Source organism: Agelaius tricolor, unplaced genomic scaffold, assembly GCF_023055355.1.
Source record: "Agelaius tricolor isolate 1412-34295 unplaced genomic scaffold, bAgeTri1.0.p SCAF_16, whole genome shotgun sequence".
In the NCBI taxonomy this organism is placed as follows: domain Eukaryota; kingdom Metazoa; phylum Chordata; class Aves; order Passeriformes; family Icteridae; genus Agelaius; species Agelaius tricolor.
The window spans coordinates 6,106,185-6,128,791 of NW_027269276.1; the positions used below are offsets into that span (position 1 = coordinate 6,106,185).

The following is a 22,607-nucleotide window of genomic DNA, read 5'->3' on the forward strand; positions in this document are numbered from 1 at the left end:
CCTTTTTTCCCCTCTCCAGCCCCTCACTGAGATGTATGGGTGATGCAAAGTGAGAGGATTCTGACTGGCAGAGCTCTCCATGCCAAGGAAAAGCCTCTCCAGGGACTGCATGCTCCTGCTCTCTGCCTGCTGGTTACATCACACTTGTTGCCATGGCACTGAAGCATCTCGTGCCTCGACAATCCTTTATGAAAAACAAATTGCTTGCAACAGTGGCCTTCGGTACTTCAGCCTACAATTATCTTCCAATCAACCCTGGAGATCAATACCACAGACCAAAGCATCCACACGTCAAGTAGACTCCAACAACCCCTCGAAGCAGACACAGTCAAACACATGCTGATGGCTTTCATTGATGAATGGAGATTTTACTCTGACAGCAAACACGACAGGGCTAGAAAAACATCTGCCTTGGAACAAAGGGTCACCAGGCTGAAAGAGCTAAAATGCACTGCTGAGTTCCCATTACACCCAGCCACTGCTGCTGTGATCCTGGACCAGGATTCATCGCCACGCTCGGCAGCATGAGCCCATCAGACACACAATATGGCACACTGCAACAGAAAATGTGAGATATGGAGGTCAGCTGTGCTCACTGCTGGGAAGCACGTTAGTTTTTATGAGGGATGGCAAAAAGAACAGGGCAAGCATGGAGGGATGGAGTGATGCAACAGCAGAAATGGTATCAGTATTTTGGGCTGCTGATAAAAATTATTGCAGAATCAACATCCTGTAAGAAAATGTTTCCAGCGCTCCGTATTTATTGCAAAAGCAACTTATCTGGTTCGCTCAGGAAAACACTGTCAGAGGAGCAAAATCAGAAAGCAAAAGGTTTGGGGGGGTAGAAAATATCCCCATGAGGCACATTCCCTCCTCCCCCAGCATGTGTGATGGCAGCACTGCCCCAGAGCAGGCAGGGCTGGTGCAGGCAGCCCATCCTGCTGTTCACAGCCTCTCTGAGCCCCTGGATTACTTTTAAAGGTGAGTGACTGGCAGCCCCTTGGACAAACAGAGCACCTGGCACTTCTGTGCCCTTTCCAGATGTCTGGGATCCTGAGGCAGGTCCTGCAGTCACAGTGGAGCCCCAGGAAGTGCCTTGCTCCTCATTTGCACTTTCTGCTGGGCTCCTGAGGGTCTGGTGCTCAGACAGCAGGAACCCTTGGGACAGCTGAGCCTTAATCCTGCAAATTAGCTTTTCAAGAAAGCTATTAAAATTTAGCAACCAAGGCACAAAACGTGCTTGCTTGTTCTCCGCCAGATAAGAGAAAAAAATTGACTTTTCTGGTGAATCAAATTCTGGAAGCAGAGTGACCTCCTCAGCATATGCAAGAAGGGCACAGGGACAGTTTTTTGGGGTGGCACGTCCAGGGCTGTTCAAGCAAAGGATGAATATGATGTTCTGGGAAGGAGATCTTTGCCTGGCTCATGCTGGCATCCAGCACAAAACCAGAGCAAGAAACAGGGGGGAAAGCAGTATCATCAGCATTTTCTGTGCTTGCCCAGCCATGGGGCTGTGCTGGGGACCCAGCAGAGCTCACTGCAGTGCCACAGCCACCTGCTCCCACAGGTAACCATAAAGCAGCCTCCTTGATGAGTTTATGGGTAAGCACATTAGCCCCCCAGTGTGCAGAGGGAAATGGGAGATTATCACAACCATTTAACACCGTGAATTAGGATCTCCTCATGCAGCAGGGAAGCCACCTGGGAAGAACTGTCAAGTCATATTAAGCAGCTGGTTTTGAGTGAGGACAACTGTCTGGGTTTGTCCTGCAGCTGCTTTAGCCTCAAAACTCTCCTTTCTATCAATTTACCAGCTGGGGTACACAGAAAAATACTGGTGACCTTTTGCCCTCCCAAAATATTAACTTCTGTGTTTTGTTGAGAGGCTGTAAATACTCCATGAACATCCAAGGACCCTGGCAGCAAGAAGGAGTGATGCTTGTACAGAGGCACAGGGCACGCACGTCACCATGAGGCTTCATGCATATTTACAGTGAGAAAAATGAGGTGGGTCAGGCTCTGAGGCACCCTATGGACACATGCTGACCTCTGCAGCCCAGCACACACAAAAAGCCTTACCAAACCCAACAAGTGTCCACAAACCACCACCCAAAACCAGCTCTACTACCACCAACCCAGTGTATCCACCTCACCAACGGCAGCTAGTGAGCACTCACTTGATAATACTGGGGTAGGGAACACTGACAAGTCATTTTTTTAATAATGAAAATTAAAACCTGGCTCTTTTGTCCGTGTTTCCCTTTGTTGCGGGCAGGGCATTGCAAAAACCTCACTCATGCAGCATGATAAATTCTCAATGCAGCTTTGAGAGGGGGTGAGGGACTCCAGGCTGTCCCAAACACCCACATGGATGACATAACATAACACATAATGCCCAATCCATAAAACTGGCCATGCCAGAGCTCCTGCAATTTGTTTCCTGCACAGTGAAGGTGGGAAATCCTCTGCTGAGGTCTGGGAAATACTTTTTAATGACTGCTTTGTGATGGAAAATATGCAAGACCTTCCTCTTATCTCTCCCACCACTGTCCAGCTGAGACAGCAGCCACAACCCTGGTGCAGGAGAGAACAGCTGGGGATGGAAATAAACCCTAATTAATTCTGTAAATCCAAATGAGGTTGTCTGGGCGCACATGGGATGCTGTGTCAACAGCACACCTTTAATATGTGAGGTCCAGGATTTTAATTAGGAGGAAAGATAATCTCGAGGCAGGCAGTAATTATTTTTCAAACTGGCTACACCAATCACCATAACTATTAACTGCAACATTTTATGGAAAGAGACAGCAATTAAAAGAGAAGAGCAAAGAGCAGTCCTGAAACCCAATACCTGTGTTCTAAGAGCTGTTCTCCCAGTGAGGAGCTGGTGCTGTGTCTGTAAATAAACCCTCAGGGATGGGATGCAGCTCCTGAGATTGGCAGGAGCCTGAGCAGGATGTGGCTCAGAACAGGAACCATGATTCTGTCAGGGAGACATTGCCTGAGACAGCTCTGGTTTCAGATCATGGTGGTGACAGATGGAAAATGCCATCAGATCTTCAAGGCCATCTTCTGTAAGGAGGCAGCCTAGACACAAGCCCTGACACCTTCCTGAACTGAGCCTTCAGAAGAGCAGCTCAGAGAGTCTCATCCCACAGCTGGGAGATGGTTCTGGCTGCTCCTCACCTCCTCTTCCTCCTCTGGAGATGATCAGAAGGTTCCTAAGGCAGAACCTCTGCCAGGTGCCTTTTCTCAGGGAAAGGAACTGCTGTGCTGGGACCTCACAGCCCAGGGGGAATCCTGCAGGAGGCAACAGTGCCACTGCCCTAGGCTGCCACAGCAGCCACAGCAGCCAGGGAAGGTGGCACCTCCCCACTGCACACCTGGGGCACCTGCCCCACCACCCTGAGAGTGCTCGTCCTCCCCAGCATCACTGAATGGGGGCAGAAGAGCCTGGCCTGGACCTGGGCTGCAATGCTGGGTGCAGAACTCCTCCCTGCAGGCAGCATTCATGCTAGAGAGGGCAGGGGTCTGCTCTCTGCTGACCAACCTGAGAAAGACCTGAAATGACTTGTACCCTCCTGGTAAGGGTTAACCCACAGGATAAAGTTAACAGAAAATCCATTGCCCTGATGAAATGAATAAAAGGCATAGGTCAATGAAGAAATCAAATTTCAGCAGTATCAGCTGCATTATTTCACGATACAAATCAGAATAGCTGAAATAATGGAATTTCGGACTCTTTTAAAAAAGCTAATTCCTAAAAGAGTGATATAAACACAGGCTGTTGTGGAGGTGCTGGTCCTTGAGTGGCAGCAGTGTTTTATCAGCCTGCCACACACACCCTGCTCCAGTAATACCCAGGAAAAGCAGGCACAGATAACCAGAGTGAGCGCCCTGGCTGAGGTGGTGCAGGGGGGACAGGAGCTGCTGCCAGGAGACAGAACCCAGAGCTAGGTGGATGGAGATGAAGTGCTGGAGCCCAGGGAGCAGCTGATGTCCCCCATTCAGCTTCTCCCAGCCCCTTTTCTGTCCAGCCCTTTCCTCTGTCACATCCACCAGAAGAGCCAAGAGCCACGAGCAGTGATGAGAGCTGTACTGGACAAGCAGGAATGGGCACGTCCCCATCCAGATGCTGACACTGACTCCAAAAACTGCATCTGGTGTCAGCTGGGCTCTATCCAGAGGCTGGGCAAAGCCCAAACACCAAACCCAGCCTCCTGGTCTAGACTGGACCCAGACCATGTAGCCTGGTTCTGCTTTTGGTGATTTGGCACAAGAAAATCAGCTCTGAGCCACAGATAAAAAACTCTCCTCCAGATCTTGAGCTGTGATGTTTTTTCAAACACATATGGCACTTAACACCCTCAAGTTAAAGCCTTTCTAAACAGACAAAAAGGGAAAATAGTTGAGAATAACCTTATATTTTTCACCTTTACTTTTTATGCCCCTTCACTTCTTTTGAAAAAGAAAAGACTGAATCTTCCAGATTAACAAATTGACTCTCTTGGGCCCCATTGCAGACACACCACAGCTCGGGTTCAAGGTGCCTCAAGTGCAGAAGAGGAGAGGATAATAGCTCACACAAGGACTTTTTCTGCAGGATTTACACTGATCTATCCCACACAAGGCTTTGTGGGTGTTCACAGTTGCCCCTCACACCCCACTCCACTCACACACTTGTGAATGGCTGTTTTCTTTCCCTACACCCTTTGAACATCTTTTTCCCTCACCTGAGTGCAGGACCACAGCCCTTAAACCATTTGTTTAATGTTTAGGGGAAGAACTTTAAGGCACAAGACCCCAGGGCAGGTATTTCAGAGGAACCCAATCAGGGAGGGAGCATGAAGGAGCTGCTCTGGAAAACCCACAAGTGATTGATGCTGGCCCCACACTGCTGGACACAGCAGAACCAACCCTGAGACAGAGGCTGAGAGAAACAGAGCTGGGAGGGCTCTGAAAAGGAAAAGCAGGAGCTTAGTGATGTGCTAGAGAAAAGCAGAGGCTGTGGAGGGATGCAGTGAAAGGAACAGATCAGAACCACCTGCACACCTGTCCTGTGTGAGGCAAAGGGGGCTGGGATGATGGGGACACGAGGAGAGGAGGGAGCAAATGTGGGTTTCCAGCAGGAGGGCTCCCACCACAGCTGATGGATGGCAAAGGCAGCCCTGAAACCCTGCAAAGGTGGAGGCTCAGCCCCTGTTTGGGTGTGAGGGGCCAGGCACACACCCCAGGCAAAGATGAATGCACCCTGTGGCTGTGAGGATGCAGCTCTGGAGCATCATTGTCCTGAAGAGCACACAACAGCTGTCACAGCTGCTTGGATTTAAACCTAATGGGAGACCAAGCCAAGGAGCTGGAAGGTTTATTGATTTTTAATTTTTTTTTTTTTCCTCTCAAGAAGCCCTTAACAAAATCTTATGGGACTGGAATTGGTTACTGCCAAGAGCCCCTTGTGATGGACACAGTGAGAAATGCTAGAGCAGATTAGACAAAGTGAAATGTGTCCCTGAATTCCCTGCAAGGAGTGACAGACAAACCTCCCAACACAATTATTTTCCCTCTCTGCCTGCATTCCATGTTATTTCTCCAATGAAAGCTGCTTGGCAATAGGGATTACAAGGATTTTTGGAGACACTAACAGGCAACTTGTAAGGGGTTTGCTTGCTCCCCTCGGCCAGAGGAACTGCTCAGGGGACATTTTATGGAACCACTGCAAAGTGAGGATGCACACACCCTGAAACACACAGCAGTGCCTCCCTGCCACCAAAGTGCCCCCTCTGCAGCCCTGGGGGCAACCTGGCTCCTTCCTGAGCTCCTGCACTGGAATGCTGAAGGCTCTGTCCCCTCCTGGTGAGGGCTGAACTGTGTGAGAAAAGCCTGCCACTATCAGCAAACATTTAAAGCACCCCCACAGCTTGAAAGGTGATGTTCTCAAATGATGCTGTTAAGGACAACAAAACCAAATGCTTTTTACTTATCTCGGCAATGCACCCTCTACAAATGCCCCAAAATGCACTGAAAATTATAGGAAAAAGGCTCAATTGCCACTTGAAATGAGTTTTGGTTTGAGGGAAAGCAGAGCAGGACAATAAATACTGTGGTTCAAGGAGAAGTCAAGGGCTCACAAATGTATTTTGCTGGTAGTGGAGAAAAAAAAGGCAACACTTTTGTGGCCAAATTGAAGTTGGCTGAGATGTCAGCCTTAGTAGGAAGTGCTATTCCTTGGGAAAAAAAAAATAAATAAAGGGGTGCTTTGGCTGAAAAACTTCCCCCATTTCTCATTTCTTTGTGAGTTCCAAATTAACTCAGGGTAGATGATAAAAGGTAGTTTTATCCAAAAAGGGAGAATATGGGGCCTCTCTGCAACATCAGCCCACTGCAGCACAGAGGGATGTGCTGAGGGGATTTGTGGGTTTTTCATTCTCTGCTGCACACCACTAGGCACAAAATGTATTTGTTTCACAAATCTCAGATCTATCAAATAAAAACACAGTGCTGTGAACCAGCACAGAGAGAGCTGCAGAGACAGAGGATGCTGTTGGAGACCCTTCATAAGCAAAAACCATGGGATGATCACAGGGACTGGACAGTGACACAGAAGATGAATGAGTAAATTCCTAGTGATTCTGGTCCTGAGGAAGGACTCCTTCACCCCAAACCACATCCTATCAATTACCCTGAGCAGATGGTCAAGATAACCCCTTTGGTACCTGAGAGATTTCCTACACAGCCCCAAGAGCATCACCCACCTCCCTCAGCTGTGCCCAGTTCATTCAGTTCTGCCTGGATCCCTCTCAAATCCACCCCAAGGAAAGGGTTAACACTGGCTGGGAACAGCACAGCCCTTCACCCCCAGCCCTGGCTGAGCCCTCTGTGAGCTCCTGGGTCACTGCTGAAGTGCTCCCATCAGCTCTGCCTTTCTGAGGGGGCTGCACTTCTCATTAGGCTAATTGCTAATCAGCAGGCATCCTTGTTTTGCTGCTGATCAGTGTGAGAGCAGCAGGGCAGGTCAGGCAGCAGCGCCCTTGGCTTGGAGGGCGATCCCTGCCGAGGATCAGCGCTGGCCCCTGTGGTTATCATTGAATTAGTGCTGCCCCTGTGCTGCCAGCAGCCACCTGGCACTGTCCCCAGCACGGTGACCAGCCCAGGGCACGGCAGGGAGGGCTTGGATGCATTTCCAACCTGGACCCTGGGGCTGACACCAGCAACAGCCACTGTCCAGCCAGGGTCTGCTGCCATCCCCAGCACCCCCAGCTCACTTCAGGTGCCTGCTGCCCTCACTGGCTGCACCCCTGAGCCCCTGGGGGCTCTGAGAGGCCCAAAACCATGTTCCTTGCAGGAGAGCTCAGTGGAGTTACACTAAAAGGAGGAAGGATTCCAGGAAGGATTCCAGGAAGAAAGGAAGGATTCCAGGAAGGAAGGATGGATTTCAGGAAGGAAGGATTTCAGGATTCCAGGAATGATTCTAGGATTCCAGGAACCATTCCAGGAAGGAAGGATTCCAAGAAGGATTCCAGGAAGTAAGGATTCCAAGAAAGAAGGATTCCAAGAAGGATTCCAGGAAGGGAGGATTCCAAGAAGGATTCCATGAAGGATTCCATGAAGGATTCCAGGATTCCATGAAGGATTCCAGGAATGATTCCAGGAAGGAAGGATTCCATGAAGGATTCCAAGATTCCAGGAAGGAAGGATTCCATGAAGGATTCCAGGATTCCATGAAGGATTCCAGGAATGATTCCAGGATTCCAGGAAGGAAGGAAGGAAGGATTCCAAGAAGGATTCCAGGAAGGAAGGATTCCAGGATTCCATGAAGGATTCCATGAAGGATTCCAGGATTCCACGAAGGATTCCAGGAATGATTCCAGGATTCCAAGAAGGAAGGATTCCAAGAAGGAAGGATTCCAGGATTCCAGGAAGGAGTCCATGAAGGATTCCAGGATTCCAGGAAGGATTCCATGAATGATTCCAGGAAGGATTCCAGGAAGGAAGGAATTGCTCCAAGGCACAGCTGCATTGCTCCCTGCATGAGACAGCACCGAGTCCCTGGGCTTCTCCCAGAATCCCTGCACCTGCTGCAGCCAGGCAGCTCCTGCCAGGCACAGGTGGTGGCTCCAGCCCTGCTGTGCTGGAGCTGCACAGGGACAGCCAGTGTGCCAGCCAGCCCAGCTGGGGCACAGGGACACAGAGAGGCCAGGGAGATGCTGTGAGGTGGAAGATAAGCCCAGCAGCTGAGCTTGTGGAGGCATCCTCCTCTCCCATGGGAAAGGGATGCCTAACCCTTGCCAACTCCTCTGCAAAGCTTCCTATGGGAAGTTTCTGGCACTGGGAATGGTTGCCAGCACAGGATTAGCAGCCTGTTGATTTAGAGGGCTTATTACAGGAGCTTAATTCTATTTTGACAGATGAAAGTAAGTCAATTATGGCTAGAAATAGCTCTGAATTTGGGTTGTGGGATTTTTTTTTTCCTACCTGTCTTCCCCTTCTGTGAGTTGTGGCATCATTTCCTTCCCTTTCCTTACCTCAAAGCCAGTGTTTTCTGTGAGATGCCTCTCTGGCCCAGGGAAGCCTCTAACACTTGGGGCAGATGTGGCACTTGCTCATTATTGCTGCCTGTGAGGCACCATGGAGCCACTCCACCCCTCCCAGGCTGCCCTAGAGCCCCTCCTTGCCCTGCTCCTGGCAGAAATGACCCCAAAACCTGTCCCCTACCCACCCCCAGCACTGACACAACCTGAGCTGGGGCAGGAAACACCCAGCAGGGACCAACTGACTGCAGAGCTCAGACTCAGAGAGTGCATGAGAAGGCCTCACAGAAATCAAGGAACATTAATGCTGAGGCTTTTTAGAAGCTACAGAAGGAAATTGCCATCCTGTGAGATGAACGGGGTCTAGTCAGGATCAGAGGACAACTGCTGCCATAAGTCATCTCCAGCAAAAGTCACTGTCTGCCTCAACTCCCTAAATGCCTAAAGAATCATGATCCTCCTAGAGAAATAAAGCACAAAAGCAAGAGCCTACCCCATTCCCAAGTCATTTACATGAAAATCTCACCCCTGGGGCTCTCTTTCTTTTATAGCCTCCTCATTCCCACCATTCCCAGCTGTGTCTCCTGTACACCTGAAGATCAGGCAGAGAACAGAAAGACCTTTTCCTTCCCTCAGAGTAAACCTAGTCACCACCACCTGGCCCTGTTTATGTGACCAGCAGGACCAGACCACATCACTCCCCTCCCAGCCAGGCTCACACAGGAGCTCCCTGACTTGAGGAGCTGTGTCAGACCTGTGTCTCTGAAGCACAAGGTGACAAATCTCATTGCCAGCTCAGTGCTCACCCATTTCTCCATGGAAAGCCCTAACCACAGGCTTGGGAGTTATGGTGATGCCCCAGGAAAGCCCTGGAGGTCTGGATATTGCTAAAAGCCCTCACACTCAAAGAGCACAGTGGGGAGCCCCTGCTCAGAAGTTCTTATCTGTCACTCTCACATTTTCTGAAAAATCCTCTTTGCCCAGCATTCTTCTCCTGGGAAGCTGAGAAGCCTCAGAGAGGGATGAAAACAACAATTATCTGATTGCTTCTCCTGTGTTTTGCTGCTTTGGAATGTGGTTGGAGATTGTTTATCCAACACGTGAATTGTTTTAACTTAATGACCAATCACAGTCCAGCTGTGTCAGGACACTGGAAGCAGTCAACAGAGAAATTTTTATTAAAAACTTCTGTAAGTATCTTTTCTCTTTAGTATGGTTTTAGTATAGCATTCTATAATATAATATAATATAATATAATATAATATAATATAATATAATATATAAATATTATAGAATATAGATTATAGATTATAGATTATTATAGAATATAGCATTCTATAATATAATTAAAATATAATATATATGATATATTATAGAATATTATAGAACATAGATTGTAGATTATAGATCTATCTAGATTATAGATTATTATAGAATATAGAATTCTATAATATAATATAATTAAAATATAATACAATATAATATAATATAATATATAGATTATAGAATGCTATACTAAAACCATACTAAAGAGTAAAGATACCTATAAAAGTTTTTAATAAAGTCTGGTGACTGCTCCCAGAGTCCCAGAGTCCATATGATATGATATGATATGATAATAAATCAGCCTTCTAAGAACACGGAGTCAGATTCTCAATTCCTCCTCCGGCCTGGTGACCTCACAAACACCACTCTTACCTAGGGACCATCCACCACCCCATCCTCATGGTCTGCAGAAGGGAACAACTGGTGCTGTTTTCCTGCAGGAAAACAATCTGTGGGTCCCAGCAGCCCAGGGATCCCTTTGCAGCCCAGGGGCTGCTGGCTGGGAGCTCAGCAGAGCGGCGCTCACCCTCGGACCGCGTGCAGCAGGCGCAGCGAGGGGTAGGCAGTCCTGACGTTGATGTGGTGCTTCAGGATGAGCTCGTTCACCCACTCCACCCTCTCCTTGCCCCCCTTGGCCATGAAGGCTGGGATCCAGAGGATGCTGCCGTTGAGGCTGTGCAGGCGCTGCAGCAGCTTCTCCCGCCACGTCTCGTTCACCAGGTCCTCGAAGGCGCGCTGGATCACCGAGGGGTTCATGGTCACCAGGTCTGTCTTCATGCCCACGTCCTGGGAGTACTCCTGCACGGGGGCCAGGTTGCACCTGCAAAGGGGAACACCCAGCAGCCCTGTTTAATGCACTGAGAGAGGGCAGGGACGGGCAGGAGTGGGGTGGGGTGCCAAAAGCCAGGGCTGGTGACGTTGTGCCCGTTCGCCCGTGCTTTTGGGAGGAAGAGGAGGGAGAATGACCCTCTGCAGTAAAGTAGTGATGATGAGCCATCTCCATCTCAGCCACCATCCCTCAGCACGATGGCATGTGCACACATCTCCCCCTGGGACAAGGCTAATATCAGCCACAACTGTGGTGTCACCTGGGTGGTTTGCAGGGAGTGGCAGCTCTTCTGGTGCCTCTCCAAGATAACATCAGCAACAAAGCTCCTGTCTCTGCTCTCATGGCAGGTTTTAGACAAAACAGCCTTTTCCATTCAAGGAAAGCACTTCCCTCTTAATTCCAGCCCTGCTGGAGTAACACACTCCCAAAGGCCTTTTCTCCCCTGGTGAGTCTCTGCCAACAGCAGACCTGGTGGCACCGTGGTGATACTGACACCAGCAGGAGGGGGATGCCAGGACATGGTCTCCACAGGGTCTGCCTGTCTGGAGGTTCTGACCCTCAAAAAACACCTTTTTCTGTAGTGTTCATTGGTACCTCCTCTCAGATTGTACATGTGGGCATGGGCCATGTATCTTCTGTGCCACAGCAGCCTGAGGGCTGAGGGCCTGTGGGACAAAGTGCCAACAAATCACCCTGGTTATAGAGTGGTTTCTTACAGCTCTTTCAGGGGGGTCATCTGTGTCTGTGCCATGCCCATGGCACAGGGCAAATGGCACTGGGAACCAGCTGATGGGGAGATGCAGAGAGATGCTCCCCCAGCATCCCAAAAACCAGAGGCTACCCATGTGTTTGCACACTGAGTGCTCTGCTGTGGTGTTTGACAGTGAAGTTACAGTATTTAACAAGCAGGAATTGCATCCTAAGCATCTGCCTTGATAATCAGATATTATTACTGTTTTCCCTACTTACAGATGGGAAAACTAAAGGAAAATCTAGCTACTGGCATGGGGGCCTTTTGATTGACTCATTACAGGAATGAATTCAGTAAAAATAAACATTGGAGCTGTATCCTGGACACAGACCCAATCACTGGTCACTGCCAACCCTGCTGAAAAGGCTGCCTGGATGGAGCAAACCATCCTCAGGAAGATGCAGGTTCCAGCAGTGGCTCAAACAACCTACAATGGGAAGTGTGTCTGTGCCAGACCTGCACCAGCAAATGGCTGGGGAGAAGCTGCTCAAAATCCCCATCCTCATATCCAGAAAAGCTTTTCTCCAGCAGTTTTGCTGCCTGACATGAATGCCCCTCACTGAACTTTGCCAGAAGCACAGTAAGCAGTTTTTCCCTCTGCTCACTTGTGTTCCAGTGGAGGATGATGCTCTGTCCCCTGTGGGCAGGCTAGAGCTGCCAGCAGCCAGGCAGCTGGAGCAGCAGGGCTTGAGAGGGGGACAGAGGTGACATTATCCTCATTCCCACGTCACACCAGCACCGCCTCTGTGAGCTGCTGATGGATTGGGCTGTCCTTGTAATAGACTCACCAGAAAACAAATGTCTGCATGTACATAAATCATCTGTGGATTCCACAGCCTCTCAGCTAACAGGGCCATGGGGCTGGGAGGGCAGGAGCTCCTCCTCTCCACTTCAGACACCTCCAGAAGTGAATTTGGTGTGTCCCAGCAGGGCTCAGGATGTGCTGCTGCAGGTCCCTAGGGCAGTGCAGCACTGGGGACACAGGGGACTGTCACACCTGGGCATGTGGTGCCAGGGCATTGTGTGGTGCACTCCTGTGCTCAAGGGCAGAAGTGAATCAGGTTTGTGAGAGCCCAGGTGGGGTTTGTTTGCAAGAGGACGAACCTGAGAGAAGAGGAGGTTGAGGGGGTGAATGGTGCCCCATGAGAAGAGACAAGGTGCACCTACAAGAACACGTGGGGAGCACTTGGAGATGTGTGGAAGGGTTTCCAGCAGAACTCTGAGTGCACATGGAGCTGTGAGGCTGTGCTGCCCCAGCTGACCTGGATTCCAGCCCCCTGCACTGCTCCCAAAGCCCCTCTGTGTCACCATCACATTTTCTGAAAAATCCCTTCACCAGGATTTCTTCTCCTGGGAAGCTGAGAAGCCTCAGAGAGAAATGAAAACAACAATTATCTGGTTGCTTCTCCTGTGTTTGCTGCTTTGGAACGTGGTTGGAGATTGTTTATCCAACAGGTGGCTGTTTGATTGGTTTCATGTGAATTCTTTTTACTTAATGACCAATCACCATCCAGCTGTGTCGGGACTGGAAGCAGTTCAGGAGCTTTAATTAGATCTTGTTAAGCCTTCTGTAAGTATCCTTTCTCTATTCTTTAGTATAGTTTTTGTATAGTATAATGTAATGTAGTGTAATGTAAGTGATATAATATAATATAATGTAATATAACGTAATATATTATAATACAATATAATGTAATATAATGTAATATATTATAATATAATATAATGTAATATAACATAATATATTATAATAAATATAATACAACATATTATCTTATATTATAATATCATGTGTGATATAATAATATAAATAAATACTATAGAATATATTATATAATATAAATATATTAATGTAATTAATTATTCAATTATTAAACCAACAAATTATTATAATTATTAATTATAAATAATGCAATCAAGAATTATATCAATATAAATAGAATATAAACAATACATAAATTAAAAAGAAATAAAAATAATATGTAAAAATAAATAAAATCAAATAAAATAATATGTAAAAATAAAACAGCCTTCTAAGAACATGGGAGTCAGATTCATTTCCTTCCTGCCACGGGGGACCACAAAACCTCCACGCCCTGTGCTTTAGGAGCAGTGCCCTCCCTACCTTATGACGAAGCTGTGAGCGTCGATCTCGGGGCCGCAGCCACTGCTGAGCAGCACCCCCGAGTTGCCCACGATGGCACAGCTGGGGAACTGCTTGCCCTTGAGGGGAGAGGTGCGGGGCAGCAGCTCGTACAGGTTCTGGGACACGTTCATGGTGCTGTCCCTGTCAAAGACATAGTGGATGATGTCCCCCGGCTTCAGCGTCCCCTTCAGCACTGAAATGTCCTTCTCTGCATCCAGGAACTTCAAGATCTGTTTTCTGAGCACAGGGAAGAAAAGAGCCTTGTCAGGTGAGGGGCAGAGATAAGCTGGGACAGGTGTGAGATGAGCTCTTGCCTCCTGGCTGCCCTGACTCTCTGGCCAGTCCATCTGACCATGCTCTCCAGGCACAGCTCACTAAAGGACATCTCCATCTCAATGCCTGCTCCCTCTCCACTCATCCCTGCCCGGGGCAGGCCACCACAGTCAGCTCACCATTAGTGAGGGTCCCTGAGTTGACTCAGGGTTTCCTTCCCTCTGTGACCCATCACCTGCACACACAAATTCCACTTGGCCTGAAAAACAGGGGCTCAAGTGCTCCTTGTTTTGTTGTTGCCAGGCCAGCTGGCTTAGCTGAGAACTCATTTCCAAGCAATCGTTTACAGATATGAAGCCTATCTCAGCAGGAGGTAAGTCTTTTTATTTCTTCCTTGACTTCTTTAGATGATACACAATTTGCCAGCTTGCACTGGAGAGGACCAAATCTGTCTCTTGTCCTACAGGTAATTACCAGTACCTGATCTTCAAAGAGAGTGTCTGGTTGTGTCTCCATTTGGATGAGGCTGGTTTAATGTTGTGCTTAATGCTTTCATTACTTCTGTCAACAACAGCTGGAGATGAGGAGTCATTTATTACTACTTCAGCTCTAGAGAAAAGAAAGTCAGGGAGAGGGAGACAGAATCCGTTAGCATCCCAATGGCACTTCTAATCACCATCTTCAGCTCTGGCTGCTGGAATTCAAACTTCATCAGAACAGCCAAATTGTAGTTATTAGCTAAACAAGAAGTGAAAGCCTGTTCCTATTCTGCTGCACTCAAGCAGACAGACAGAGATCCTTAAATACCCGCTCGCTTCCACGAGCACAGACTGACAGCCAGGCACAGCTCCACAGCAGACACACCATTACACACTGAGCTGCAGGGAGGCATGCACAGAAAAACACACTGGGACAGGCTGGCAGGTGGGCACTTGCAGACAAGACACCCCAAAGCCCCCAGAATTCACTAAGAAACTTCCTAGCCAAGGTGGCTGCCCTGTTGCCTCGTGGTCACACATGAACATCCCAAAGTGGAGCCAGCTCATCTCCTGGAGAAGATTAAAAAATCCTCACCAGAGAGGAGCAACCCTCTCTTCAGCCAATGGAGAAATTAAATTAATTCAGCTGAGCTGCTGGGTGCTGCTTGTGTGACTGGGCTGTGAGCATCCTGTACTAAGAGGGGCAGGCTGGCTCATTGGAAACTTTTTTCCTCTTTAGAATTGGGCACAAGGATTTCAGCACCCATATCACCTGCTCCAGACCAAGAAATGAGCAGCTTCCAGAGATCACTGGGAGACCCCAGTGTTTAATCCCTGCTCAGAGAAGCAAATCGGCCCCAGAACTTTTGTGACATTAAAATCAAACTGCTTGAATTGAAGGAGCTTCCAAATATTTGGGTTCCAGCCAGCTGCCCTCCAAAAAGAAAAGCCAAGCATCTCATCAAGAAGCTGTGTATGTATCTGCAGACCCAAAAAAGCCTTCACACTTCAGAGCACTCTGAAAAATACACACAGCCAAAGCACTTGCTATCAGCTAAAGGGAATCTCCCTCTCCACTGCAAAGGGCTTCTTCCAGCTGGGAAATGCTTTGTAAATAAGTGCATTTATATAAAGCATATAAACCCCAAGGAGGGAGCAGAGTGAGAGATGGGGCAGAGGTGGTGGCCCAGGCTCATGGACAAACATCCAGCTCCTGGGAAGGTATCTCCAGCTCAGGGAAAGAGCTCCCCAGGACACACTGTGGCTCACACTGTATAATGTGTCGAAATGGCAAGGAAATGTGTTTATAAATGCTGGCTGCCAGTGTCCTGATGTGTGTGTGTACAGTACCTCTCCAGAGGCTGCCAGTCTGTTGGATTTGTTTGCTTCTTGCATTTTGCTGCATCACTCATGTCTTGGAAACCTTACCTAGAAGGTGTCAAAAATCGTGACTGAAGTAGTGTAAAGAAATCCTGGGAATAACTCTGGGGTTTTTGTTTTATCCATTTTCTGTGTTTTGGTCGCGGGTGGTGACATCATCACAGAATGAAATCACTCCTCCTTGCATGCTGTCACAGAGCTTTTCAAACATGCCACTTGGCAAGGCTGGGCTGGCAGGGAATCTTTGTAAAAATGACACAGAGAGACACTGAATGGGGCTGGGAATGACTCTGCCACAAAGGGATGTTATGGGAGTGCACTGCAACAGAACTGGAGCTCTGATCCCAAACACAGTGATCGCTCCTCTAATAGCACTTAAAACTATGGAAAATAGCAACTCTATCACTGACTTATTTTCACAATAAGTAAACTCATTCTCTCAATCACCACAACTTCCAGATCCTTGGTTATTTGCAAATGATTATTGCACTGAGCTGGAAGAAGGAAGGGGGGGAATGATTAGGAAAATGCAAAGCAGAAGTGAAAAGGAACAGATACATTTGCTAAATAAGAACAGCACTATCCAGCGAAGAGGAGAAGCAGATTAATAGCTGCCTTACAGCAAAAACAAATGAACACAAAATCTAATTTACAAACCTATTAGATTTGCTATGTAAGCTGTTCACAGCTGATCTGATTGTACCTCTGCCTCCAGAACTCCTGCAAGACAAAGGAAATGCATTATTTATAATTCCAGCTCCTTTCTGCCAAGCATTGTTCAACAGTCAAGAGATCCTGCTCTGAAGGGCTCTGAGCAGAGACACTGCCACGCTGCCCATGTCCCACCCATCCAGAAGGGACACGTCCTGATGCCTCTGAAGGGCTTTTCATCCCTTGTCACCGCTGCCCTGCTGTGACCATGAAGCCATTCTGACAAAGAACGCCCCGAGCCACCCCAATTAATAATTCCTGTGTGATCTAACCAGCCATCACAGACATCTGGTCCTGCTGCCACGGCAGAGTGCGCCCTACAGCTGCATTAAATACATCTCCCCTTCTCTTTACCAGCCAGGTGTTAGCAGCGCACACAGAACCTCTCCTCCATCTCCAGCTGCCAATGGACTTGCCCTGTCCTTTTCAGGCAAGGACTGAATGATCTGGACAGATCCCACTGCTGTCTTCACCTGGGCTTTTAGCTGAGAACATCCAATATCTCTGTTTTACACAGATTGAACGACTTGTGGAGACCTCACACTCTCAGTGTACCCTCTCCCAGCTCCCAGGGACCCAGTCCAGACCCAGAGCTCCACTCCAGCCCACTCCAATCCTGTGAGTGCCTTCCAAGCCCTTCTCCCCACCTTTGGTGGGACTTGGCTGAAGCTCCAAGGCCAGCTCACCACAGTCATTCACACGCTGGAGCTGAGACCTGAAGTGACAGCAGTGTCACTCCCATGGCCTGACACCACCCCACAAGGAGAGACAACAGACCAGGCTGACCAAGACCTGTGGGAATGAGCAGCCAAAGTTTCCAGCACCTCCATGAAGATATACTGAAGAACAGGTTGGACCAAGCTCCTTCAGAGAACCACACCATTCACAGGAGCTGTGAATCCTCACTTAAATACACACAAGTGTTGGTCTGCATCTAGCTGGCTGCAGAGCTCCTTCTTGCTTTAGCTTGCTGTTTTCAGAGGGGTCACAAAGAACAAACCACCCACCTTGTGATGCTCAAGGGAGCTGGGCTCCCATTCAGACACACTTTAACCTCCATGTACTCATTGCTCTGTTTTATTGTTCCCGTTGCACAGATATCCCAATGAGCACACTCATAAAGAGAACCAAATTCTCTTCCAGCAGAAATATTGCTACCCAGAAATATACACCTTAATGAAAATGTATCTCAGGAGAATGTATTTCTACCAGTTCTGAAAAAAAAAATCCCAAATGCATTAGACAAAAATGAAAGAGGAAAAGTGCGTGTGAGTGTGCTTGGTGCCATTAAAAAGGATTTTCAGACTTGCAGGATGCCACATAAATCCCCTCATTAGGCTGAGCACAGCCCTCAGCACCACATAACATCAAACCCTTGGAAATGCCACCATGGTTTTCCCTTTTCTCCCTCCTGCCAGAGACCATCCACGGCCAGGTCAGAGCGATTCCTGCTCTGCTCTGTCCTTTGGCAGACCCGAGAGCCTGCGAGCTGTTTCATTTTTTGGTGCATCAAGGGAACAGCAGGGCTGGCTCATTCCTGGAGCCTCGTGGCATTTAACAAGGCTCCACATTAATGGGGTTCACTGCAGGGTGTGGGAGCAGGCTGGATTAGTGTGCAAACCACGCACCTGCTCAGAGACATCTCCTCTGAAGGAGCTTCCAAATGGGATTCACACTCCTTCACACTCGCTGTAGGACAGACAAAGCTTAGAGAAAGAAATGGGGTTTTTTTTCCCTGAATACATGCTGATTCACATGTGAAAGGAAAAAAGGTAAATTAGGAAGTAGAGAAGACTGTTCCCTAGGTGTTAGTTCCTACCTCATCCATGTTTTGTGGCTACAGCAGGAAGGATTCAGAGCATCACAACGTATTATTCAAATGCATTTACCCAGCCTGGCTTCACATGCCCCCAGTGACAGCTCTGTGGTGCTTCCTCCTGGAATTAAGGCAGGTGTAGGGGCTGGAGATGCTGGATGTGAGGAAGACAAGTTGAGAGCACCTCTGCCTGTGTGCAGCCTGGTGGGGAAGGGGACTGGCTGCCAGCTGAGAGTGCCTCAAGGACAGTGTCAGGGGTTACCCTCTCCTCCTCACACACCGTGAAAAGCAAAAATATTGCAATGCAGACAGAGGCATAAAGGGTTCTGCTGTCATAAATGAACAGGGAGGGGGCAGCTCAGTGGTGGAGGAGAGCAAGGCTCTGCTAACCACCTCCCCATGGCACTGGGATCACTGCTCTGCTGGCCACGATGCTCTCGTGGATACCTGAGATGCTGGCAGGGACACTGCACCCTGTGCCAGGCTTGGCTTCTCTCTCCAGGACAGGGAGACTGCCCAAAGCTGAGACATGGTACTTGGCTGAAGGTCTGAGCTGCTTTAGTGGATCTTAAAATGCTCCAAACTGTCAGTCCTTGGTGCTTTGCGTGCCACTCTACAACCTCAGGACGTTTTCCCTGCAATCTCCCTTTGTACAGTGGAAGGCAACGTGTGCTGTAGGATGCTCTGGCCCTGTCCAGCCACCCTGCTCAGCTCAGCCTCTGGTGGGTCCCAGCCAGACAAAGCAGCTGCCCAAAACACTGAAACTGAGCTAAGCAAAGTATCCTCCAAGGTCTGCCACACTTCACTGCCAACACAGGGAAGCCAGTACCCCTGTATGCCTTCACTTCCCCCACCTGGGAAGAGGAAAACATTTAGAAATGGAGGGTACTAATTAGGAAGCACATGTTAAAACCCAACAAACCACAACAAAGAAACCCAAAAAACCCAGTCCATTTTATTACACCTCCCTGACCTGGAGTTTCAAATCTCTTTGCTTCAAAAGGCAAAGACCAACCTCGATTAAAATAGCACAGATAGCATTGATTTTGAAAAGCTTTCTAGTGCTACACTGTGTTTGGACTGAATTGCCTTATTAATCTAGTTGTTATCAGTTTCATTGTATAGCCAGCTCCACAAAGTACCAACCTGCTTCCTAATCCTATTATTTACAAAACATTTTTCTTTGGGCTTCTGTTGGGATGTTTTCCAGTGATAAGTTGCATCTATATGTGCTAATGCCATCTTACTGACTTATGCCATCTTTTCTCATTTTCTCTGAGATTTTCAAGCTGCATTTCAGCTATCTAAGATATTATATAGGTCAAAACGTTCTGTGCTCAGATCTAAAGTGACACTGATTCATATATCAGAGGATGTAAAAGAAAAATTGTCATATGGTTCAGGTCCTAATTTTCTTGGATGAATAATTTGTGACAAAAATCAGGTATGCAAAGACTCTTCTATTCACGCCCTGTGAATGGGCCTGTTTAGGGGTTTTATTTCCCTTTTCATCGTTTCCTGCTCCTTAAATGCTTCTCTTAATTGTTGCTAAGTAAGTAAGTACTTACTTACTCGGAGCCACTCGGACACGTGAAATCAAAGCTGCTTTGACTGAGCAAGTAGGTCACAGAGCCTGGTTGGGAGAGCAGATCTCCACCAGCAGACTCCACATGTCCACGTTCCCAGGCTCACTAACTAGAAAATGTCTTTTCCATTGGCTATTTTACAATGCCCAGCCCCAAGTCCTGCTCCCCCCCAAGCGTTTGTGGCAGGTGATACGCATGGGAAGTGGAAATTTCAGCCACACCCAACCACACATTTCATAGCTCACAGAATAATAATTTGGGTTGGAAAGGACCTTAAAGATCATCTCCTTCCAACCCTCCCGCATTTAACCACATTTGTGAAGCTCATTTCTGGTGGAACAAAACCCCTGCCTCTTCCTTGGGCAACTCAAGTCCTCCTCTTCTCTCTCCTCCACATAAAAGTTAAGTAATAGTCCCTTGGGGGATTATTAAACTGAATTTATCCACCTGAATTCCCCAGGAAGAGAGTTCAGAGTGCCACAATTTTTACCTGAGGGGTTCAAAAGACTAACACCTACTAATTAAGTTTTCACAACCCGCTTTTATGATAGGTGCATTTTATGATCCTTGTTTTACAGCTGGGACACTGGGGGTGAAGTGGCTTCGCCCTTAACACCAAAAAAGGAGTTCCACAAGCCAGGAGCAGGCACTGTGAGCTTCCAGCAGACCTGTCCCCTTGAAAATGCTGCTCTTTACCTGCTGGGTGTGGCTCTTGCTGGGTGAGAGGACCCAGAGGACCACAGGAATTAATCTGCAGAGGTTTCACTGGCCCAAAAAGCAGCCAACAGTCTCCTGAGATGGCTGCAGACTGTGCCCATTAAGGCAGTCTGTATCTATTTTGTATTTTATATTTTGTGCACTTTCCTGGCACTGTCCCCTCCAGGAGTGTTGCTCCTTCCAGGCTCCAGCATCATCTCCCCTTCCTGCGACCCATCTCATTAAATTCTGGGGGGAGCTGGCACATCAGACCCTTGCAGGCCACTCCTGTGACATGTCACCAGTTGTTCTGGAGGCTCCCTCACCCTGGGATGTGGAGGAGACTGTGCTGAAGAGAAGTGGTGGTTGCTGGGTGGTGGATGTGTACCCACACTCCCCAGGCAAGCAAGGGATTAATTGAGAAGATATTTCCAAAGCAGCTGTCTGCTAGGACAGAAGATCCTGCAAAAACTCTTGATGAGATATCTGAAATCACACTTCCATGTGTTTAAAAAATCTCACTTGATTATATTGTCACAGCTTGGCAAGCCCAAGTGTCAAAAATTTCCTAAATATCAGGTGCTACTTTTAGTGTTAAAAGCTTAACTCTAGCAAGTCATACAATCACATTTGGGAAAGTGTGCCTGTATAATGGCTTTCAGAAACATCACCTGGGTCCAGCTGGGCTCCCAGTGCAGGGCTGGTACATGAGGAGCAGCCAGGCTGGCAGAACAGCATCTTCCAGCAAGCACCAGGGAGGCACCAGGCAATGGCCCCACTGCTGCTCATGGCACTTCTCATGGGGAATAATGTCTCTGCCCCCTGACATTGGCTTTGAGCTGTCTCCTTGGTTATTCCAGTGCTTTAATACCTTTCTTATCCCACCTTCCCTGCCAGTATGGGTTCCTAGATGGTTCTGTTTGGATTTTGCTTTAGAGAAAGGAAGAAAAATAATCACTGTCAGGGTAAGATGGAATCAAATGAATCTGAGACAAACGGGAGAAATCAATGAAGGAACAGTCTTATACCTGATGGAACTGGACATAACCCATAAATGGGAAATGCAGATCTGTCAGTCCCATGCGAAGCAGCCTTGTTAATTTGGTCACCTCTTCCCACACCTCAATCCCACCTCCACAACATCGCCCACCCTGCAGGCTCCTTCCCAGAGACCACAAGAGGATGGGAAGGTTGGGAGTGCTCAGTGTCCCTGCCTGGCACTGGCTCCACATCAGCTCTGCAGTAAATGTGAGCAGGGTTTGAGCCCTGTCTGGCTGAGAGCCATGCTGAGCAACCACTGCAGGTGTCTGCTGAGGACACGATGGGATAGACACACAGGAGCTTGCAAAGCAGACATCTATTGCTGAGTAAGGAACATGCCAATGAGTCTGAGACACTTCTGAGACAACAGCAGTGGCAGATCAGCAGGAATGGTGCAGCTCTGACAGCAGATGGACATGGGGCAATGGGAGATGCAGTGGCAGCCTCTCACCAGGGCACTGCTGGGGATCACTGGGGTAACCAAACCCCTGTCCCTGCCTTCAGCTCTGGGCACAACCCAGGATCAGCTTTTCCTGAGCCACAAAAGCCTCTCTGGCACATGTGGAGTGTCAGCTCTCACATCCACGTGCATTTGCCACAACATCAGCATGGCCTGACTCAATCACCTCAAGATGCTCTGGTCCCATCACTGCTCTAAAGGCAGACACTTCCCTCCTCCCTATCCTGAGTACTGGCAGGACCTTATTCCCTCCCTCATCTCTAAAACATTATTCCTGGCATCAGCTCTTTTTCTCTGGCTGTGTTAATGAAACAGCCAGCAAAGAAACAGACATTGAAAGGGGCAAAAACCATCCAGAGGGGCTTGGGACCAGGCAGGGTGTGCTTTCTAAATTTCGTGTATGTTTGTGTCATTTAGTTTCTTTCTCTGTTTTTTCCTTCTGGAAGGGAGAAGGTAAAAAAAAAGTTCAGAGAAGATATAGAAAGTAGCTGAGACAAAAGCCTCCCTGCTTACAAAACATGTCTACACCATACATTTGTCCCGAGATAATTTTTTCTGCTAACAGAGCAAAGCTCTCAGGGAGCA

At 48.2% G+C, this 22,607-nt stretch overlaps 1 protein-coding gene across 1 annotated transcript in view; it reads right to left on the reverse strand.

Annotated features, from left to right (window-relative positions):
* ST8SIA2 (ST8 alpha-N-acetyl-neuraminide alpha-2,8-sialyltransferase 2) overlaps nt 1-22,607 on the reverse strand; it is a 32,807-nt gene that overhangs the window by 2,610 nt on the left and 7,590 nt on the right. The window contains exons 2-5 of the mRNA XM_071441282.1: nt 16,370-16,432; nt 14,334-14,462; nt 13,560-13,817; nt 10,381-10,674 (exon numbers count right to left, since the gene is read on the reverse strand). Of these exons, the coding sequence (XP_071297383.1) occupies nt 10,381-10,674; nt 13,560-13,817; nt 14,334-14,462; nt 16,370-16,432 (744 nt within the window). The remainder of the gene's footprint in view (nt 1-10,380; nt 10,675-13,559; nt 13,818-14,333; nt 14,463-16,369; nt 16,433-22,607) is intronic.